The 17,952-nt window shown below is 43.9% G+C and overlaps 1 protein-coding gene across 1 annotated transcript in view; it reads left to right on the top strand.

Moving 5' to 3' along the window:
- Window positions 1-6,346, top strand: part of LOC115464727 (vomeronasal type-2 receptor 26-like) — a 32,321-nt gene extending 25,975 nt beyond the window's left edge. The window contains exons 5-7 of the mRNA XM_030195084.1: window positions 2,171-2,398; window positions 4,897-5,023; window positions 5,460-6,346. Coding sequence (XP_030050944.1) covers window positions 2,171-2,398; window positions 4,897-5,023; window positions 5,460-6,346 — 1,242 coding nt within the window. The remainder of the gene's footprint in view (window positions 1-2,170; window positions 2,399-4,896; window positions 5,024-5,459) is intronic.
- Window positions 6,347-17,952: the final 11,606 nt, after the last annotated feature.

The following is a 17,952-nucleotide window of genomic DNA, read 5'->3' as shown; positions in this document are numbered from 1 at the left end:
TTTCTCTCTGTCCCTTCAATCCACCATTTGCCCTCCCTCTCCCATCCATCCAGGGTCTGCCCTCCCTCTCGCTGCCCCTTCTTTTCGGCCCCCAGTTCCAGCCCCATTATCCCACTGCCCCTCCTTTTCAGCCCCTCTATCCCACCAGTCCCCCATTTCACTCCCAGCCCTTTTCTCCCACCAGTCCGGAGCTTCAGCCCCAGCCACTTCTCCCTGTCCCCTATTCAGCCCCCAGTCCGCACAGTTACAGCCCCTGCCCCTTTTCAGCCCCCAGTTCTAGTACTAGCTCCCTTATCCCACCTACCGTCCTTTTCAGTCCCCAGTTCCCTTCATCCACATGCCTTGCATTAGGGCCCCCCTTTTCAGCCCCAGACCCATTCTCCCACCTGCCCCCTTCTCAGACCGCATACCCAGTCCCCTTCTCCCATCTGAGCCCCACTCCACCTCGACCCAGTCCCCTTCTCCCATCTGAGTCCCTCCACTACCAGACCCAGTCCCCGTCCCCCATCTGAGCCCCTCCCCTCCCCACCCTGACCCAGTCCCCGTCTCCCATCTGAGCCCCACCCCGACCCAGTCCCCGTCCCCTTCTCCCATCTGAGCCCCACCCCACCCAGTCCCCTTCTCCCATCTGAGCCCCTCCCCACCCAACCCCACCCAGACGAAGTCCCCTTCTCCCATGAGCCCCTCCCCACCTCTTCTCCCATCTAAGCCCCCCTCCTTGACCCAGTCCCCACCTGCCTACCAGCTCCATCGTCGAGCTGATGACCCTCTTCTGCCACCAGCATCCAGCCTTAAAAAAAACCCCGGTGCAACACCTCGCGTCTGCTGTGCTCTGCGCTGCTGTGAAGGCAGCAAATCCCCTCATTGCATCGGCCCTTCCTTCACTGTGTCCCGCCCTCTGATGTAACTTCCTTTTTCTGTGGGGGCGGGACACAGTGAAGGAAGGGCCGACACGACAAGGGGATTTGCTGCCTTTCCAGCAGCGCAGAGCACAGCAGACGCGAGGCGTTTCAACGGGGGGGGGGGGGGGGGGTTAAGGCTGGATGCCGGTGGCAGAAGACGGTCGTCAGCTTGTTGATGGAGCTGGCAGGTGGGGACTGCGGTGCCAGCGGAGCGCACCCCCCCCCCCCCACCTGCTGACAGCCTGACACTCAAGGTGGGGCGGATGTTGGCTGGGCGGGCCTGGAGGGAAAGTGGCTGGGCCTGGGCCCATCCAGGCCTGCCCGTGGCAACACCCCTGGTGTACAGTTGTGGAGAGTGGGGTTTTGGGGGGGGGGGGGGTTGGGGGGGCTCAGCACCCAAAGTAAGGGAGCTATGCACCTGGGAGCAATTTGTAAAGTCCACTGCAGTGCCACCTAGGGTGCCCGGTTGGTGTCCTGGCATGTGAGGGAGACCAGTGCACTATGAATGCTGGCTCCTCCCACGACCAAAGGGCTTGGATTTGGTCGTTTTTGAGATGGGTGTCCTCCGTTTCCATTATGGCCAAAAACTGGGGACGACCATCTCTAAGGTCGCCCATCTCAACATTTAGGTCGACCATCTCTAAGGTCGACCTAAATGTTGAGATTTGGGCATCCCCGACCGTATTATCGAAACCAAAGATGGCCGCCCATCTTGTTTTGATAATAAGGTTTCCCCACCCATTCGCGGGGCCGTCCTGCGAGGACGCCCTCATAAAAACTTGGGCGCCCAGTTTGATTATGCCCCTCCACGTTTGCTAACAGAATGTTATGAGATGAAATTAAGAGGACTTTTAATGTTATTTTAGGTCGGGTATTTGAAATCAGCCCTGGGCAGTTGAGGCTCAGTTGTTTAAAGTTCATCTTTGAGTAGTCGTGTCCCCTTTTTAAATTTCTTTATTCCAAGTTATTTTGGCCATATTCGAGAAAAACCTATGTGGATTGCGGAATTATTACTATTTGATGGTGAACTACCAATAAATGTTCACTGATTTAACTGATGTTATGCCTAAAATGTTTCTTAATATATACAAACAAAATTAAGGGGGAAGAAGGCCATGTTTTATAAACTTCAAAAACAAGCTCCACCCTAATGTTGCTTCAAAATGAAAACATGTCCGTAAAATCAGGAGCAGAATGTATGTGTTTGAAGTTAGGAGTTCATACCTGCAGTGAGTTACACTAATAAAAATGTCTCTTGTTTTCATTAGCTTCATCATTATCTGAAGAACCTCCACTTTAAGAACATTCTGGGTGAGGAAATCTTTTTTGATGAGAATGGTGATCTCGCCATTGGATATGATATTATCAACGTTGTCATTCTATCCGATGGGACACGAATTAAAGAAATTGTTGGAAGTTATAACCCTTATGCTCCTCCAGATCAGGAATTTACCATCTATGAAGAGGCGATCATGTGGGAGAGCACATTCAACGAGGTCAGATTTAAATACAATTTAAGCTCATCGCACTGGCATTCAAGGCCCTTCACTCTAGGACAGCCCCCGCCCCTTTCCTTACCTTACTGCTCTCATTTCTCCTTACGCCCCTTAGTTCAGACCTCCAAAGGGGGCATGACCATGGGAAGGGCAGGGACAGGTCAGTGGCATTCTCATAAATTACATGTGATTTTATAGAATACCTGCATTTGCACATCTAACTGCCATCAGTTGGGTGCCAGCATTTACATCAGACTTTAGCAGGTATAAATCCTCACATCCAAAGTTAGGTGTGAAATGTGCATTAAGCTAATATTCTGCAAAGTGTCCCATTAAAGAATACTGGCATATAGCATGTATTATTTCAGTGCCTATCTTTAAGAACGTAAGAATAGCCATACAAGGGCAGACCAATGGTCCATCAAGCCCAGTGTCCTGCTTCCAACAGTGGCCAATCCAGGTTACAAGTACCTGCAGAAACCCAAATAATACCAAGATTCCATGCTATCAATCCCAGGACTAGAAGTGTCTTCCCCATGTCTATCTCAATAGCAGACTATGAACCTTTCCTCCAGGAACTTCTCCAAACCTTGATTAAACACAGATACGCAAACCGCTTGTCTCAAAACACTTAGCCACCTGCCCTCAGCTACCCTGCGGCCACTTAGAACACAACTCTGGTCCGCCTGCACCTAGTGCTTGTGCAGTACACTAGCTCCCTCCTCCCACTGCCTGGGTCACAACCATCTCTGGGTGAATCTGCCGCTCTCAAATTAGTTTAGCTCACAGAATACACCAGCCTAACTTTAAATAGATCAATTAACAATATTTTATTTATTTATTAGGATTTATTTATCACCTTTTTGAAGGAATTCACTCAAGGTGGTATACAGTAAGAATAAAACAAGCATAAGCAATTGGAGGAGGGAGGTCATAGGGCTGTCTTTGATTCAGCTGATTGGCTGCTGGCAACTAGGAAGTGAAACTGGACTGCATATGACCACGGCAAGCAGCAAGTAGAGTTAAGTGAGTGGTTGCGACCGTTTCAGTGCTGTGTTGCGGTCTGAATCCTAATTTGGATTTATGGAGGATTGAGAATTTTCAAAAGAGGGAGTAACACGATCAACAGGACTCTTCCAAACATCCAAGGAGATGTGATAATGGAGTAAAAGTCTTTAATCAATACTGAAATAGGACTCGACTTCTCAGCATTCTTGGTCAATATTGCTTTACCCAGAGTTGTACTTCAGCTGCCACTGTGAGCTTTAATGGTCGATCAGCAACATTAGCCTTTCTAAAGAATTATTCATGTGACCCCTGATGTAGGCGATACGCCGAAATACAGACTATGTCGGGTCCCTTAATATTTGCATCAATAAAGTGTTTCTCCATAACATCTCCAGTGGTGGATTCATCCTTTGATCAGCCTCTTCTCTTTCCTGCTTGGTCAATACACAATTACAGCAGTAAAAATATTCAAATAACAATACAAAGTATTACTTACAATGTCAGCACAATATGTACTGTAATAGAACATTTTAATTGACAGTGTAGGGTATAAGCAAAGATGGATAGGTAAGAGAGTAAGAAGAATTAGAAAGTAAGGCAACTAATTTAAAGAAAGGTGCACATGAGGTCAGAGAGATAGTTAAATATTATCTCAGCTAGGGTAGAAGTGGATGAACATGTCCTGCTGCAGGATTTGCAGCCTGAATCATTCCTTGTGTGTGTGAGTGAGGTAAGAAGTTAGTTACTTCTTTCATTAAAGGCCTGGTTGAAGAGTCAAGCTTTCACCTGCTTCCTGAAATAGAGATAGTCTTGTGTTAAAGTTAGACCTGCTATTTCTGCAGTGTAATTTAATATCAATGGGTGAGTTATCTGGACAGTACCTGAATAGTATTGATATCTGTATAACATTAGGCCCTGCTCCTAGAACACTCTTGCTGCATCCTTTACAGATCAAGACAAATTTTGCAACAAGTTAAAAAAAATCCTAGTGTAGCTGAATGAAACTCACTCTGTTAGCTAATTGATTAAAGAAACAAAACTACATATACGTAAATAACCAATGGTGAGCAAATCCATTAAGAAAATATTCGGTCATTGAGGTAGAAAAGTAGGTTAAAAAGACATCACCTAAAAGTCCTTTTCTCATAGCCCCTTACAAGGGGACGAAGAATTCAGAGTTATTTGAGGAAGCAGAGGTAATTTCTCATACTTTTAATCAACCCATTAAGGGTGACCAGCACAGAAACATTGCTCAAAACATTCCCCAATCAGCCTGAATGACTGATTCTAGGTCAAACCTACTTCATATTATTTATATTTCCAATCAAAATAGAGCTCATACTGATCTCTATATTCAACTGAATAGCTTGGTAATGAGCTGAAAAACTAAATTGAAAAAATGCTCATGTTTAGACAGAAAAGTAACATTGCATTTGAAAAGTCATAATCCAGTATTACCTCAAGTTAATCATTGTCTTCTCAATCCTCAGGCACCTCCAGAGTTCAGATGCAGCCCAAGTTGCCCTCCTGGGTTCAGGAAATTAACCAGGGAAGGAAAGCCTGTCTGCTGCTATGACTGTATCCCCTGTCCAGAGGGAGAGATCTCCAGCCAAACTGGTGAGTGATTTCATGTTATAATGTGACAGGCATTGAAGACCCAACATGGGTCAACAAATTTGCATGCACTCCTGACTTTTCCAAAACATCAACACAGCTGAGCACATCCTGATCTGGATGTCCCAATCGCAATCTCAGTATTCTATGAAAAATGGGTCTTCGCATGTCCTAGTGAAATACCTTGTGTCTAATCCAAAAATATGCGCTGGATACTGCTAGCAAAACTAATCACACCCCGATTGGATAAGACATTGGAATCCTTTAAAAAATCCATTTCAGATGAAAGTTCATCTAAAAGATAATTCTCATTGTTCATTATTTGTTTAATGTTTGCTACTGTCTGTCATTTTGAAACAAGCTTTACTATAAAGGAAAAGTTACTGTCCTATAACTGATGCTATTTGTGAGATAATGGGAAAATAATTTTCATTCTCAGATATAGACACTTGTACAAAATGCCCAGAGGACCAATGGCCCAATCAGAAGAGGGATGCCTGCATCCCAAAAGTGATATCCTTCCTGACCTATGAAGAGCCTCTGGGGATAACTTTGACTTTTGTCTGTATTTTCTTAATTCTCATTAATACTGTCATTTTGGGGATCTTTATTCATTACAAAGACACCCCTATAGTGAAAGCCAACAACCGAGACCTCAGTTATATTCTCCTCATCTCACTCATGTTCTGTTTCCTCTGCTCCTTGGTATTCATCGGTCACCCTGACAACATGACCTGTATTCTCCGACAGACTGCCTTTGGGATCAGTTTTTCCATTGCTCTCTCCTCTATATTGGCAAAAACCACCACTGTGGTCATGGCCTTTCATGCCACCAAGCCTGGAAGCAAGGTCCGGAAATGGATGGGTTCCAGGATCTCAATTTCTGTAGTCCTTTTCTGTTCCCTTATTCAAACTGTTCTGTGTCTTGTCTGGTTGTTCACTGCTCCCCCGTTCCCATATCTTAATATGAAATCAGAAATTGGAACAATACTAACTGAATGTAATGAAGGGTCAATACATGCATTTTACTGTGTTTTGGGTTACATGGGATTTCTGGCTGGTATCAGCTTCATCGTAGCTTTCCTAGCAAGAAATCTCCCTGACCGGTTCAATGAAGCCAAGTATATCACCTTCAGCATGCTGGTGTTCTGTAGCGTCTGGATCTCCTTCATCCCAACATACCTGAGCACCAAGGGCAAGTACGTGGTGGCAGTGGAGATATTTGCTATCCTGGCTTCTAGTGCTGGACTCCTGGGCTGTATCTTTTTCCCTAAGTGCTACATTATTCTGCTGAGACCTGAAAGGAACAGCAGAAAATTCATATAGAAAAAACTAGAATTATTAATAAAGGATTTATTCATTTAAATATTGTTTTCAGTTGATGGGCAAGTCCAAGTTGAATGTCAGTTTTTTACCCAGAAACTGCATCTTTGGTTGCGACCATCCTAAATTTCATATATTTTATAATATAACTGAAATTAGATACACAATTTCTATATATCATTAAGTAGATATACTGGTGAATAATAAATAAAGTTGTTGTAATTATCTTTTTATTGTAATAAATTCATTTCTGAGTCATTCTTCACTGAATGGGGTAACACTTGGGGCTAGTTAGGAAAGGGGATGGGATTTGATATACTGCCTTTCTGTGGTTACAATCAAAGCAGTTTCCATATTATATACAGGTAACTATTTTGTACCTGGGACAATGGACTGACCACCAAGACGCCTGCTGCAAATCCTAGTGCTGCTTCTTATAGCATAGTAGATGATGTCAGATAAAGACCTGTACGGTCCATCTAGTCTTCCCAACAAGATAAATTCATAGCAAAAGGTATGATGTGATTCTACATATGTACACTTCATCTTCATTTATCTTTCAGGGCATAGACTGTAGAAATCTGCCCGACACTGGTCTTGTTCTCCCACTACTGAAGTTGTCACTGAAACCCCACTCCAGTCCAGTGGCGTAGCTAGGTGAGGCCACGGGGGCCTGGGCTCCCCAAATTTCTTCTGGGCTCCTGGTTTTGCTGGAGGGTATGCTCAGTTTCACTAACAGGAGAGTGCAGGACATGAGGGGAAGAGAGAGCAGGGCAGACAATGCGGAGGCGCCGGAGACTGGCGCTGAATGAAAACTTCACCCCGCCAGCCAAGGTATTTGCAGTGTGCAACTCACTGGGGAAAGGGGTGGTGAGGTAACGGGGTGGCATACCAAAATGTGCCCCCCTTTTCCGCAAGGTCTGGCTACACCCCTGCTACAGTCCATCCAAATCTGTCCAGCTACGATCAGGTCACAGCCATTTAGGTAATTGTCTGCCATCATTTTTCTATGTTACTAAGAGGGGCATAATCGAATGGGGGTGCCCATCTCTAAGGGACTACGAAAGGGGCGGCGCTGACCCTATTATCGAAACAAGATGGGCGCCCATCTTTTGTTTTGATAATACGGTCCGGGCCTCCCAGATTCCAACATTTAGGTCGACATTAGAAATGGGTGAACTCGGTTTTTGCCAATAATCGAAAACGAGAGCGCCCATCTCAAAAACAGCCAAATCTAAGGCATGTGGTTGTGGGAGGGGCCAGCAATCGTAGTGCACTGTCCCCCCTCACATGCCAGGACACCAACCGGGCACCCTAGGGGGGCACTGCGGTGGACTTCAGAAAAAGCTCCCAGGTGCATAGCTCCCTTACTTTGGGTGCTGAGCCCCCCCAACCCCCCCCCCCCCCAAACCCACTACCCACAACTGTAAACCACTACCATAGCCCTTAGGGATGAAGTGGGGCACCTACATGTGGATACAGTGGGTTTTGGGTGGGTTTTGGAGGGCTCACATTTACCACCACAAGTGTAACAGGTAAGGGGGATGGGCCTGGGTCTGGCTGCCTGAAGTGCACTGCATTGCTCACTAAAATTGCTCCCGGGACCTGCATACTGCTGTGATGGAGCTGGGTATGACATTTGAGGTTGGCAAATAATGTTTCAAATTTTTTTTTGTTTAGGGTGGGAGGGGGTTGGTGACCACTGGGGAATACGGGAAGGTGATCCCCGATTCCCTCCAGTGGTTATCTGGTCAGTTTGGGCACCTTTTTGAGGCTTGGACCTGAAAATAAATGGACCAAGTAAAGTCGGCCAAATGCTCATCAGGGCCACCCTTCTTTTTTCCATTATCGTCCCGGAGCGCCCATCTCTTACCCACACCCCAGTCCCGCCTTCGCTACGCCTCCGACATGCCCCCTTAAACTGCAGTTGAGAGCAGCCAAAATCGGCTTTCCATGCCGATTTGGCCACACCTAAGAGAAGAGCGCCCATCTCCCAATTTGTGTCGGAAGATGGGCGCCCTTCTCTTTTGAAAATAAGCTGGTAAGTTACCACCTTCCGCGAAAGTCTATTCTACATACGCACCACCCTCTCTGTGAAAAAGTATATTTCCTGACATTATTCCTAAGTCAGTCCCAGATATTTACCCCGGATTCTGTATAGTGCGACCGTAATTGCCACTTTACAGGCAATTATTGACACAAATCGGCATTAATTAGAATTAACACGCAGAAGTTGCCAAGTGTATTCTGTAAAGTTCTACTCTTAAATTCTAAGGGCCAGAATGGTAAAGGAGGCTTGGCCATGGGCGTAGAATGGGCTGGTTGTAGGCGTTTCTAATATCTGTGTGCAGTAATATAGGATACATCCGCTCCTCACCGAACTTAACAGCTTTTATTCTTGACATTAATACCTGTGACAAAATATCATCACATGGACGGGCGCTTGGTGTATTCTTTAACTGCAAGCAATTTTAGGCGTAGTTTATAGATGGCACAAATTTCATAAATAGAATCTAGTCCTTAGGGGCCAATGTAATGAGTTCGCTATCCGTTGACAAAGTGTTTTATGTTTGATTTTCTTCTGCTAACTTTTCACCTGATGCAGTAGGGATTTTCATGGTGAAATATACTCAGGGAACTAATCGCTAAAGAGTAACAAAGTTGACATATAAACCACATGTCAATCCACTAAATTAGGTATTGTGCCCAATGTAAAAAATGCCCTACATTTTGGCAGTTTTTTTTATAGTAACATAGTAAATGACGGCAGATAAAGACCTGAATGGCCCATCCAGTCTGCCCAACAAGATAAACTCATTTTACATGGTATGCGATACTTTATGTGTACACCAGAGTTTGATTTGTCCTTGTCATTCTCAGGGCACAGACCATAGAAGTCTACCCAGCACTGTTCTTGTACTAAAAGTTTTGAAGCTAATGTTGAAGCCCCTTAAAATTTACACTCCAGCCCATCCATATCTATTCAGCCACGATTAGGGCGCAGACTGTAGAAGTCCGCCCAGCATTGGTTTTACTCTCCAATTACTGGCGTCTCCACCCAATCTCCACTAAGATTCCGTAGATCCATTCCTTCTAAACAAGATTCCTCTGTGTTTATCCCACTCATGCTTGAATTCCATTACCGTTTTCATCTCCACCATCTCTCGCAAGAGGGCATTCCACAAATCTACCACACTTTCCTTCTCCTTTACAGCACAATCTTTACTTCAGCTGAGGTAGGCCAATTCACCCCAACTGGCCGGAAGCAGGTCACCCCCCCATTAGGTATCTGCAATGTGCTCTTTTTTTGTCTCCCTCTGGAAAAATGGTGACGTCTGACAGGAAGAGAGACAATCACGCCCGATGCTTCAGAACGTGGTGTGCGCTGTTTTTCTGTCTTTGCACATTTTTTCAAATGCAGCAGTACTTTACATTCTATTAGGGAGTAAAAGTACCTTTTTGGCACATGCATTAGAAGACTGTGTGCTGAAATTCAGTGCTCCGCTCTAACATACAGATTATTACATCTGTACTTTGCCTGCACATAACCAGTGAGGCGTGTGCCTGCAAAACAGTTTACAATAATTGTAAAAGTGCTAAAAAGAAAAGAACTCCATAATGTAGACAGGGAAAATACGTGAAGAAAAGAGAAATAGAGTTATAAAGCACCAAGGCTCCGATGCACAAAAGTCTCTGTGAAAAAATGTGTGCTCTTATATCCGTAGTTAAAGTTACTGGGGCCAATATTAAAAGCGATTTCAGAAGTAGGTAGGAGCAGAGGAGAAGCCTAGTGGTTAGAGCACTGGTCTTGCAATCCAGAGGGGGCCAGTTCAAATCCCACTGCTGCTTCTTGTGATCTTGGCCAAGTCACTTAACAATCCATTACCTCAGATACATACTTAGATTGTGAACCTTCCCGTGTACCTGAATATAACTCACCTTGAGCTACTACTGAAAAAGGTGTGAGCAAAATATAAATATATGTATGGACTTTTGCTCAGTTAGGCAAATATTGATGATCCCTCATGAAGGCTGTAGGGCTATACTTCAATAAAAATGTATTTGAGATCCCTTGTTTGTTTCCTTCATTCCTGGACCAGCTCTGCTGTTTTTTTTGGACTTGTCATTGGTGCGGATGTTTCCAGTGAGCCTGGTAGCTAAGGATTCCCACATGTGAGAATGGATACCCTGCTTGTCCTTGGAGAAACCTGTAGTAGTTGTGCTCCGAGGATAGCAAGATACGTATTCTCACATACTTTTCCTCCCTCTTCCCCAAGTTATATTCTTGTAGTTATAGCACTCGCACATAGGACAGGAAGGCACCGCACATGAGCAATGGACTCCGCCCAGACTATGCCTGAACTATGATCTTAAACATACCTACACATATGTCTTGTACAAGTGAATAATCTTCCTGTCATCATATGATATTTTATGCAATGTATGATGGGGTATTTTTTATAAAAGCCCTTTTCTGTGAACAGAGAGAAAATGAAGTCCTTACCTGCTAATTTTCTTTCCTTTAGTCATAGTTGATAAATCCAGACATTTGTGAGTTTTGACCATCTACTAGCAGGTGGAGATAGAGGACAACAGAACTGAACTCCTTATAGGATGCTCCTTATTCGGTCAGTGTGCCTCATAACAAAGCCAAAGGAAATTAGTATAGCAACATTTCTCCTTCCTCACAGAACTGAAGATTGAACATTAAACAATGACAGCACAATACTCCCCTCCTAGGCAAATAGAGAAAAAGAGGGTAAGATTCTGGATTCATCTGCTGTGACAAAAGGAAAGAAAATGATCAAGTAAGACATAATTTGTCCGTCATTGCCATCAACAGTAGATGAATCCAGAAACTTGTTGGGATGTAGCAAAGGAGTCCTCAGGCATGACAGGAAGCAAAACCAACTGCAGAAAGATCCAGCACCCCAAACGTTGCATCAGAACGTCCTGAAATGTCCAATTGATAGTGTTTGGAAAAAGTATGCAAAGAGGATCATGCAGCCGATCAACAGTAAACTGGAGCCTTCGCCCAGGACATGGAAACAGCCCTAACAGAATGAGCCTGAGGGAAGGTGAAGGTTCTTTTCCCATAAAAAACATAAGCTGAAACAATGAACTCCTTAATCCACCGAGCAATGGTCAACTTTGAGGCTGCATTCTCCTGATTTTGCCCTATGAACAGCACAAAAAGATGATCTGACCAGCATTGACTTTAGGGTACTGAAGAAACATCCGGCGGACATCAAGCAAATGCAACAAATTAAAGAACTTTCCAGAGTCCTCCCTGGTTAAAGAAGGGAGAAACAATGGCTGGCTGACATGAAAATCAGAAACCACCTTAGGGAGAAAAGAAGGCACAGTATAAATGGAGACACCAACCTCAGTAAAATACAGGAAAGGACCGTGACAAAAGAGTGCATGAAGCTCAGAAATCTGCTGAACAGAAGTCATTACCATGAGAAATATGGTTCTCAAGGTAAGGTCCTTGAGCCATTCCTTCTGAAGGAGCTCAAAGGGCACACTCTGAAGAGAGTGAAGAACCATATTAAGATTCTATGCAGGTCAAGGGGGAAAAGGGGTAGTTGAGATGATTCACCCCCCCCCCCCTTAGAAAATGAAGAATGTCAGGATGCGTGGCCAGAGAGGAACTCTGAATTTGACCCTGATAACAAGCTGAGTTTTAGGAGAGACCTTTCTTAAGCTCATCCTTCAAAAAGTCCAAGATGTGTAGCAATGAAACATGAAAGGGAGACACTGCCCATTCTGAACACCAAGATTCAAAAAGCTTCCAGGTCCTAGCATAAGCCATAGAGGCATAGAGGTAGAGCTCTTTCTCGCTTGAAGCAGAGATTCAATGATCTCTTAAATGTAACTGTTTCTCCTCAAATCGGACCTTTCAGGAGAAAGGCTGTAAGACCAAATAGGGATGGATCCTCCATCTGGATTGGTCCCTGCATCAGAGGGTTTGGGCAAAAAGGAAGACGGTAAGGGCTGTTTACTGGTAAGCAAACCTCATCTGCATACCAAGGCCTTCAAGGCCAATCTGGAATGATCAGAAGCACCCGACCTGGATACCGACAGACCCTATGAAGGACCCTCCCTATCATGGGCCAAGGATGAAAGACAGAGAAACGCTGTCACTGGTCAAGGTTGAAGAAGAGCATCTATTTCTTCTGAACTGCATTCTTTCCCTTTGTTGAAGAACCTGGGAACTTTGGTATTGACCAATACTGTAGATCCAGGACAAAGATATATCTATATATCTTTATCTATCTATATGTAAAATGATAAATTTACTATATATTATAATGTTGTTCTATTTTAAAGCAGGAGTTAGAGTCGGTACATTTTTAACAACTGACCCCACCCAAAATTGCTTCTGACTCTGATTCCACAGCCCTGTCTAGTAGGAGCCTTATCTATAAAGAAGGCTTGGCATGGGCGTAGAAAAGGAGCATAACCAGATATGCACATGCTCATACGTTAGACACCAGGCACTTACTCCAGCCTTAGAGTCGGCATGTGTGTGTCCTGGTGCAGGAATTATGTGCATAAAACTTACAGAGGCTTATTTTCAAGCCATGGCAGCTAACTCGCACATTCGGTGCTGGCCAAAGATATACCAGGGTTGCACAAGGCTAAACACGGCTGCCGAAGTTAAGTGACAATCACGTGCCAAAAATCGGCGGATAGCCGTTTATCATTTGATATAACCGCCTATCCACTAGTCACTAACAGGCATTTACTGTAACTGGCTAGGTACTGATTCTGGACAGTCAAATGTGACTGAATAAAATATAACTATAGATACGTTTTTATAGAATATTATGTTTGGAACCAATTATAAGCACTAATTGGCATTAATTAGAATTTATGTGCACCATCTGCTAAGCGTATTCTGTAACATGGTGTGTGTTAATTCTAAGTCACGTAGTTGAAAATGGGGTATGGCCATGGGTGAGTCATGGACATTCCTAAAATATATGCGTGTTGTTATAGAATACATCTGTTCCGCACGTAATTTAGGCGTCAGGATTGACACCAGGTTTTTCTCAAAGTAATTGGCCGTGACTAAATTTAGTCGTGTGGACTGATGCGCAGCATATTCTATAAACCATGTGGATATTTAGGCTTATTGTATAAAGTACACCTAAATTAAGGTGCACTTTATAGAATATACTTAAGCGAATTTCATTTCGGCACTGAATTTTTAGGCATGATTTATAGAATCTACTCCAATATGTTTGAAATCTGATGACAATAAATTCCACACAGATGGACCATCATCCATGAATGCTGACTCTCTATATACATCAAGCCTGATGCATCAGAAGCTTGGAATCTCGAGCACAGCCTGGTCGCTGGAGCGCAAAGAGCAGGGAAGAACATAAACCTTCAAAGTGGCAGCTAAAAATGATGGAGCCTTATCAACAAGAATTTTAAAAATCAATGATAGAATTTTAAAGTGTATTCACCAAATAATAAGCAACCCGTGAAGTTGTTTTAAAAACGGTGCGACTTGCTGAAAGCGTGGACATCCAGTAATGAGGCAAGCAGCAGCATTTTGGGCCACTCATAGGACCCACAAGTCACTTTTAGAAAGACCAAGAGAAAGAGAATTACAGTAGTCAAATGAAAGATAGACAAAATCTTGTACCACTGTGCGAAAATGCTTGTACGTAGGTATCTGTGTGTGAGAGGGCATATTAGTATGTCTGTATGTATTTATATCTTTGTTTACTCTCTACATGTCTCTGATCAAGAGAGAAAATGAAAGGAGAAGACTATTTAGAAGTGCAATTCCATAACTGCTGTGAATCAGTGTTTGTACACTGCAGCTGTTGGAATTGCTTTGCATCAGTTCTCTTATGTTTCCTACCACCTGTAGAAACTTCATTTCTACAGCATGGCGCAAATTACTTCCCTTTTCTGTGGGTAGGCAGCCTTCCAGTGCTCCATCCCTATAGCTTTTCCATTGATGCCACTGACTAGAGCTGTCTTCAAGCCTTCGCCCCCCTCCTCCTCTACACACACCTTTCCTTTGGTTAGATCCTATCTACAGTCTAAGAAAGTACAGCTACCTCTCAGTGTTCCAACTGCACAGTATTCCCATTGGTTGAATCCTTCCCATATTATCTGTGATTAGAGCTGCCTACCAGTTCTCTGCCTCTGTTGCCTTCATATTGGCTATCCAGAATCTCTGTGACTAAAGCTATCTTCCAGCGCGTCACCCCCACAGCCGTCCTGTTGGCTGAATCCTATTCAATTTCCATTTCTAACTCCCCTGGGCACAGGCAGGGCAAGCTCACTTACATGATGATGGTTGTGGTGGTGATGGGTGGGCGAGGATCAGATTGAAGTCCGGATTCTCAATATAAACCCTGAAGCTCAAGTTCTATATCACAAACTCCATATTTCCCACCAGTGGTGCTGCTACCCCCTCCTCCCACTTAAAACTGCATACAAGAAAAGATCTCACTATAAATGATTATTCAAATTGTGATTATCACAGCATGACCAGCTGACACTCCTTTCACTGCCAAATGCTTCATTTAAAGCAGAAGGTGTTTTTGTTTGTGTGGCGATTCTCCAGGATGTGAAGATCACTAGTCCTGAGTATTTTTATTTAGGTCACTGACAATGTTGGACTCGTGAGGGAAATGTGCTGATTTAGGGGTGGCAATGCCTATGCTGAGAGTTATTTCCTTACTAACAAATATTCACTGTCAACTGCAGTCCAGCTCTGTTTGATTTTTGTTATACCTCAGGGTGTTTTTAAAAAATCTTACTTCCAAAATTATTTACAAATGATAGTTGCTCACATATAAGATCTTATTGATGATTCACCCAGAGTCTTTAAAGAGATTCTTTCAATAGCTTCTGGAGTGACCAATGATAATGGCTCACTTACAAATATTAGTAAAAATGGCTTTTTGTAAAAGTAAATCAGATCAATTTTCCTATCATCAATGTTTTACTCGCTTAAGACCTTGTTAAAATCACTGCATCTCTTCATAGCTATTCCCTCTCCCTCTATCAAGCACATTTACCAGCACAGGAGCACTATCACTGCTTTACACTGTCTCTGGTTGTCATTAAAGGAAAGAAAATTATCAGGTAAGACATATTTTTTCCACACACATTCTTCTAACATATGTTAAAAAATTCTTAATGTGTTTTAAAAAATGTTTTTTTTAATGAATATGTGCAACTTGTCAAATCAGGGAAATTATCTGGAACTGAACCTTGGACTTCCATAACTGGACAATACACTGTTCTTACAGTGCACAACATCAAGAGGGAGAAAATGCCAGTCTGAGAGTTTTGAAAGTGCTTGATATGCTGATAGAGACTGTATATGGTGCTCAGCAGCCAAGCGATAGATTAGGCTAAGTTAAGTTACCTGAGAGAGAAAGTTGGAAAGAGGAAAATGTGGGGCATTAATGGGAACATGGAAAAAGGGTAAGAGAGAGGGGCAGATACTGTATAAGGGGGAAAGCATGGTGAATTTGAGGGACAGCCTCCCAGTGAAGATCAAAACAGTATCTGAATTTAAGAAAGCTTGGGACAAGTACATAGGTTCTCTAAGGGAGTGATATGGAGAGTAGATGGTATGCAAGAGGAGACTTCATAGGCCATGTGGAGGGGCATAATTGAACGAAAACGTCTATTTCCATGGGTGTTTATCTCCGAGAACGGGTCCGTGAAGGGGCGGACCGAACCGTATTTTCAAAAAAAATAGACGTCCATGTTTTATTCGACAATTTGTGAGCTGGGCGTTTTTCTTTTTCAGTGATAATGGAAAATGAAAGCGCCCAGCTCAAAAACGAATAAATCCAAGGCATTTGTTCTTGGGAGGGGCCAGGATTTGTAGTGCACTGGTCCCCCTCACATGCCAGGACGCCAACCGGGCACCCTAGGGGGCACTTTTACAAAAACAAAAAAAAAGGTAAAAGAGCTCCCAGGTGCATAGCACACTTCCCTTGTGTGTTGAGCCCCCCAAATCCCCCTCAAAACCCACTGCCCACAAGTCTACACCATTACTATAGCCCTAAGGGGTGAAGGGGGGCACCTACATGTGGGTACAGTGGGTTTGGGGGGGTTGGACGACTAAGCATTAAGCAGCACAATTGTAACAGGTAGGGGGGGATGGGCCTGGGTCCACCTGCCTGAAGTCCACTGCACCCCCTAACAACTGCTCCAGGGACCTGCTTACTGCTGCCAGGGAGGTGGGTATGACATTTGAGGGTGAAAATAAAAAGTTCTGAAACATCATTTTTTGTGGTGGGAGAGGGTTAGTGACCACTGGGGGAGTCAGGGGAGGTCATCCCCGATTCTCTCTGGTGGTAATCTGGTTATTTAGGGCACTTTTTGGGGCCTTATTCGTGAAAAAACAGGGTCCAGGAAAAGTGCCCTAAATTCCAGCTACAAACGCATACTTTTTTCCATTATCGGCGAAAGGCGCCCATCTCTGTTCGAGTGATAACCACGCCCCAGTCCCGCCTTCACCATGCCTCCGACATGCCCCTGTCAACTTTGTACGCTTCCGCGATGGAGTGCAGTTGAAAACGTCCAAGTTTGGCTTTCGATTATACCGCGTTATTCGTTTTTGGGAGATAAACGCCTATCTCCCGATTTAGGTCACAATATAGGCGTTTTTGTCTTTCGATTATAAGCTGGATAGTCTTTGCCTACATTTTCTATGTTTCCCTGGGTTCTCAGCCCAGTCAGCTAACAATTAGGCTTCTCATCCACAGTTTCTTGGTGTAGACTGTGGTGGAGATAAAGAAGCAGCCTGACCATTGTTCCATTATCTCTTCAAGTACTTATGGAGGTTCAATAACCAGTCAGCATGATAACTGGCTTAAATTAAAAGTTGACACTGATGTTTAACGTAATCCATAAAGTCAAGGCCATTATCTATATAAGTAGTAGGACAGAATCTGGTAGTATGGGGGACCTCGGTGGCTTTATGTTTTACCTTAGGCCAGTGGAATAAATCTGCATCAAGCATATTTATTTTAATTATTACAAAGCCTTTGTGGCTAAAGTTGAGAAAGATGGGGTGCAGGATGGTAGTAATAGGGATCAGATGTGCTCTGCTATTCAAGGTGCTGGATCACCAAGAAAGGGACCCAATAGACTGTCCTGGAGAGATACTTTGTATCAGTCTCACTCTAACTGGAATCTCAGATGTATCCAAAGCAGTATAGACACATTAACTATGCAGAGTGGATTTGTTATAATCAGGGCTTTTTTTGAGGAGGTACTTGAGGGTACTGAATACCAGCACCTTTTCCATTGTCTGCTAAAATTGACCCATGTTCCCCAAGTATTAATGAAAGAGCTCAGGCGCTACACACCAATTCTATCTTCTCCTAGATTCTGTGACTGGTTGCAGGAGGCCTAGCTATTGTGGGGTGGGTCCCTCAGTGATCACCCCACCCCTGAAGGTTGGCCTGGCATTTTACTACCAGCACCTTTTTCGCTAGAAAAAATGCACTGGTTATAATACATGTTACATAATGTGTTACCATTAACTGTATTACAGTGTGTGTTGTGGTCCACACAAGCATTCCAATCAAATTGATATTTGTCTCAAA

This window comes from Microcaecilia unicolor, chromosome 3 (assembly GCF_901765095.1).
Source record: "Microcaecilia unicolor chromosome 3, aMicUni1.1, whole genome shotgun sequence".
NCBI classification, from domain to species: Eukaryota; Metazoa; Chordata; class Amphibia; order Gymnophiona; family Siphonopidae; genus Microcaecilia; species Microcaecilia unicolor.
The sequence above is the reverse complement of the archived record's forward strand: the minus strand, read 5'-3'. Positions and strand labels throughout refer to the sequence as shown.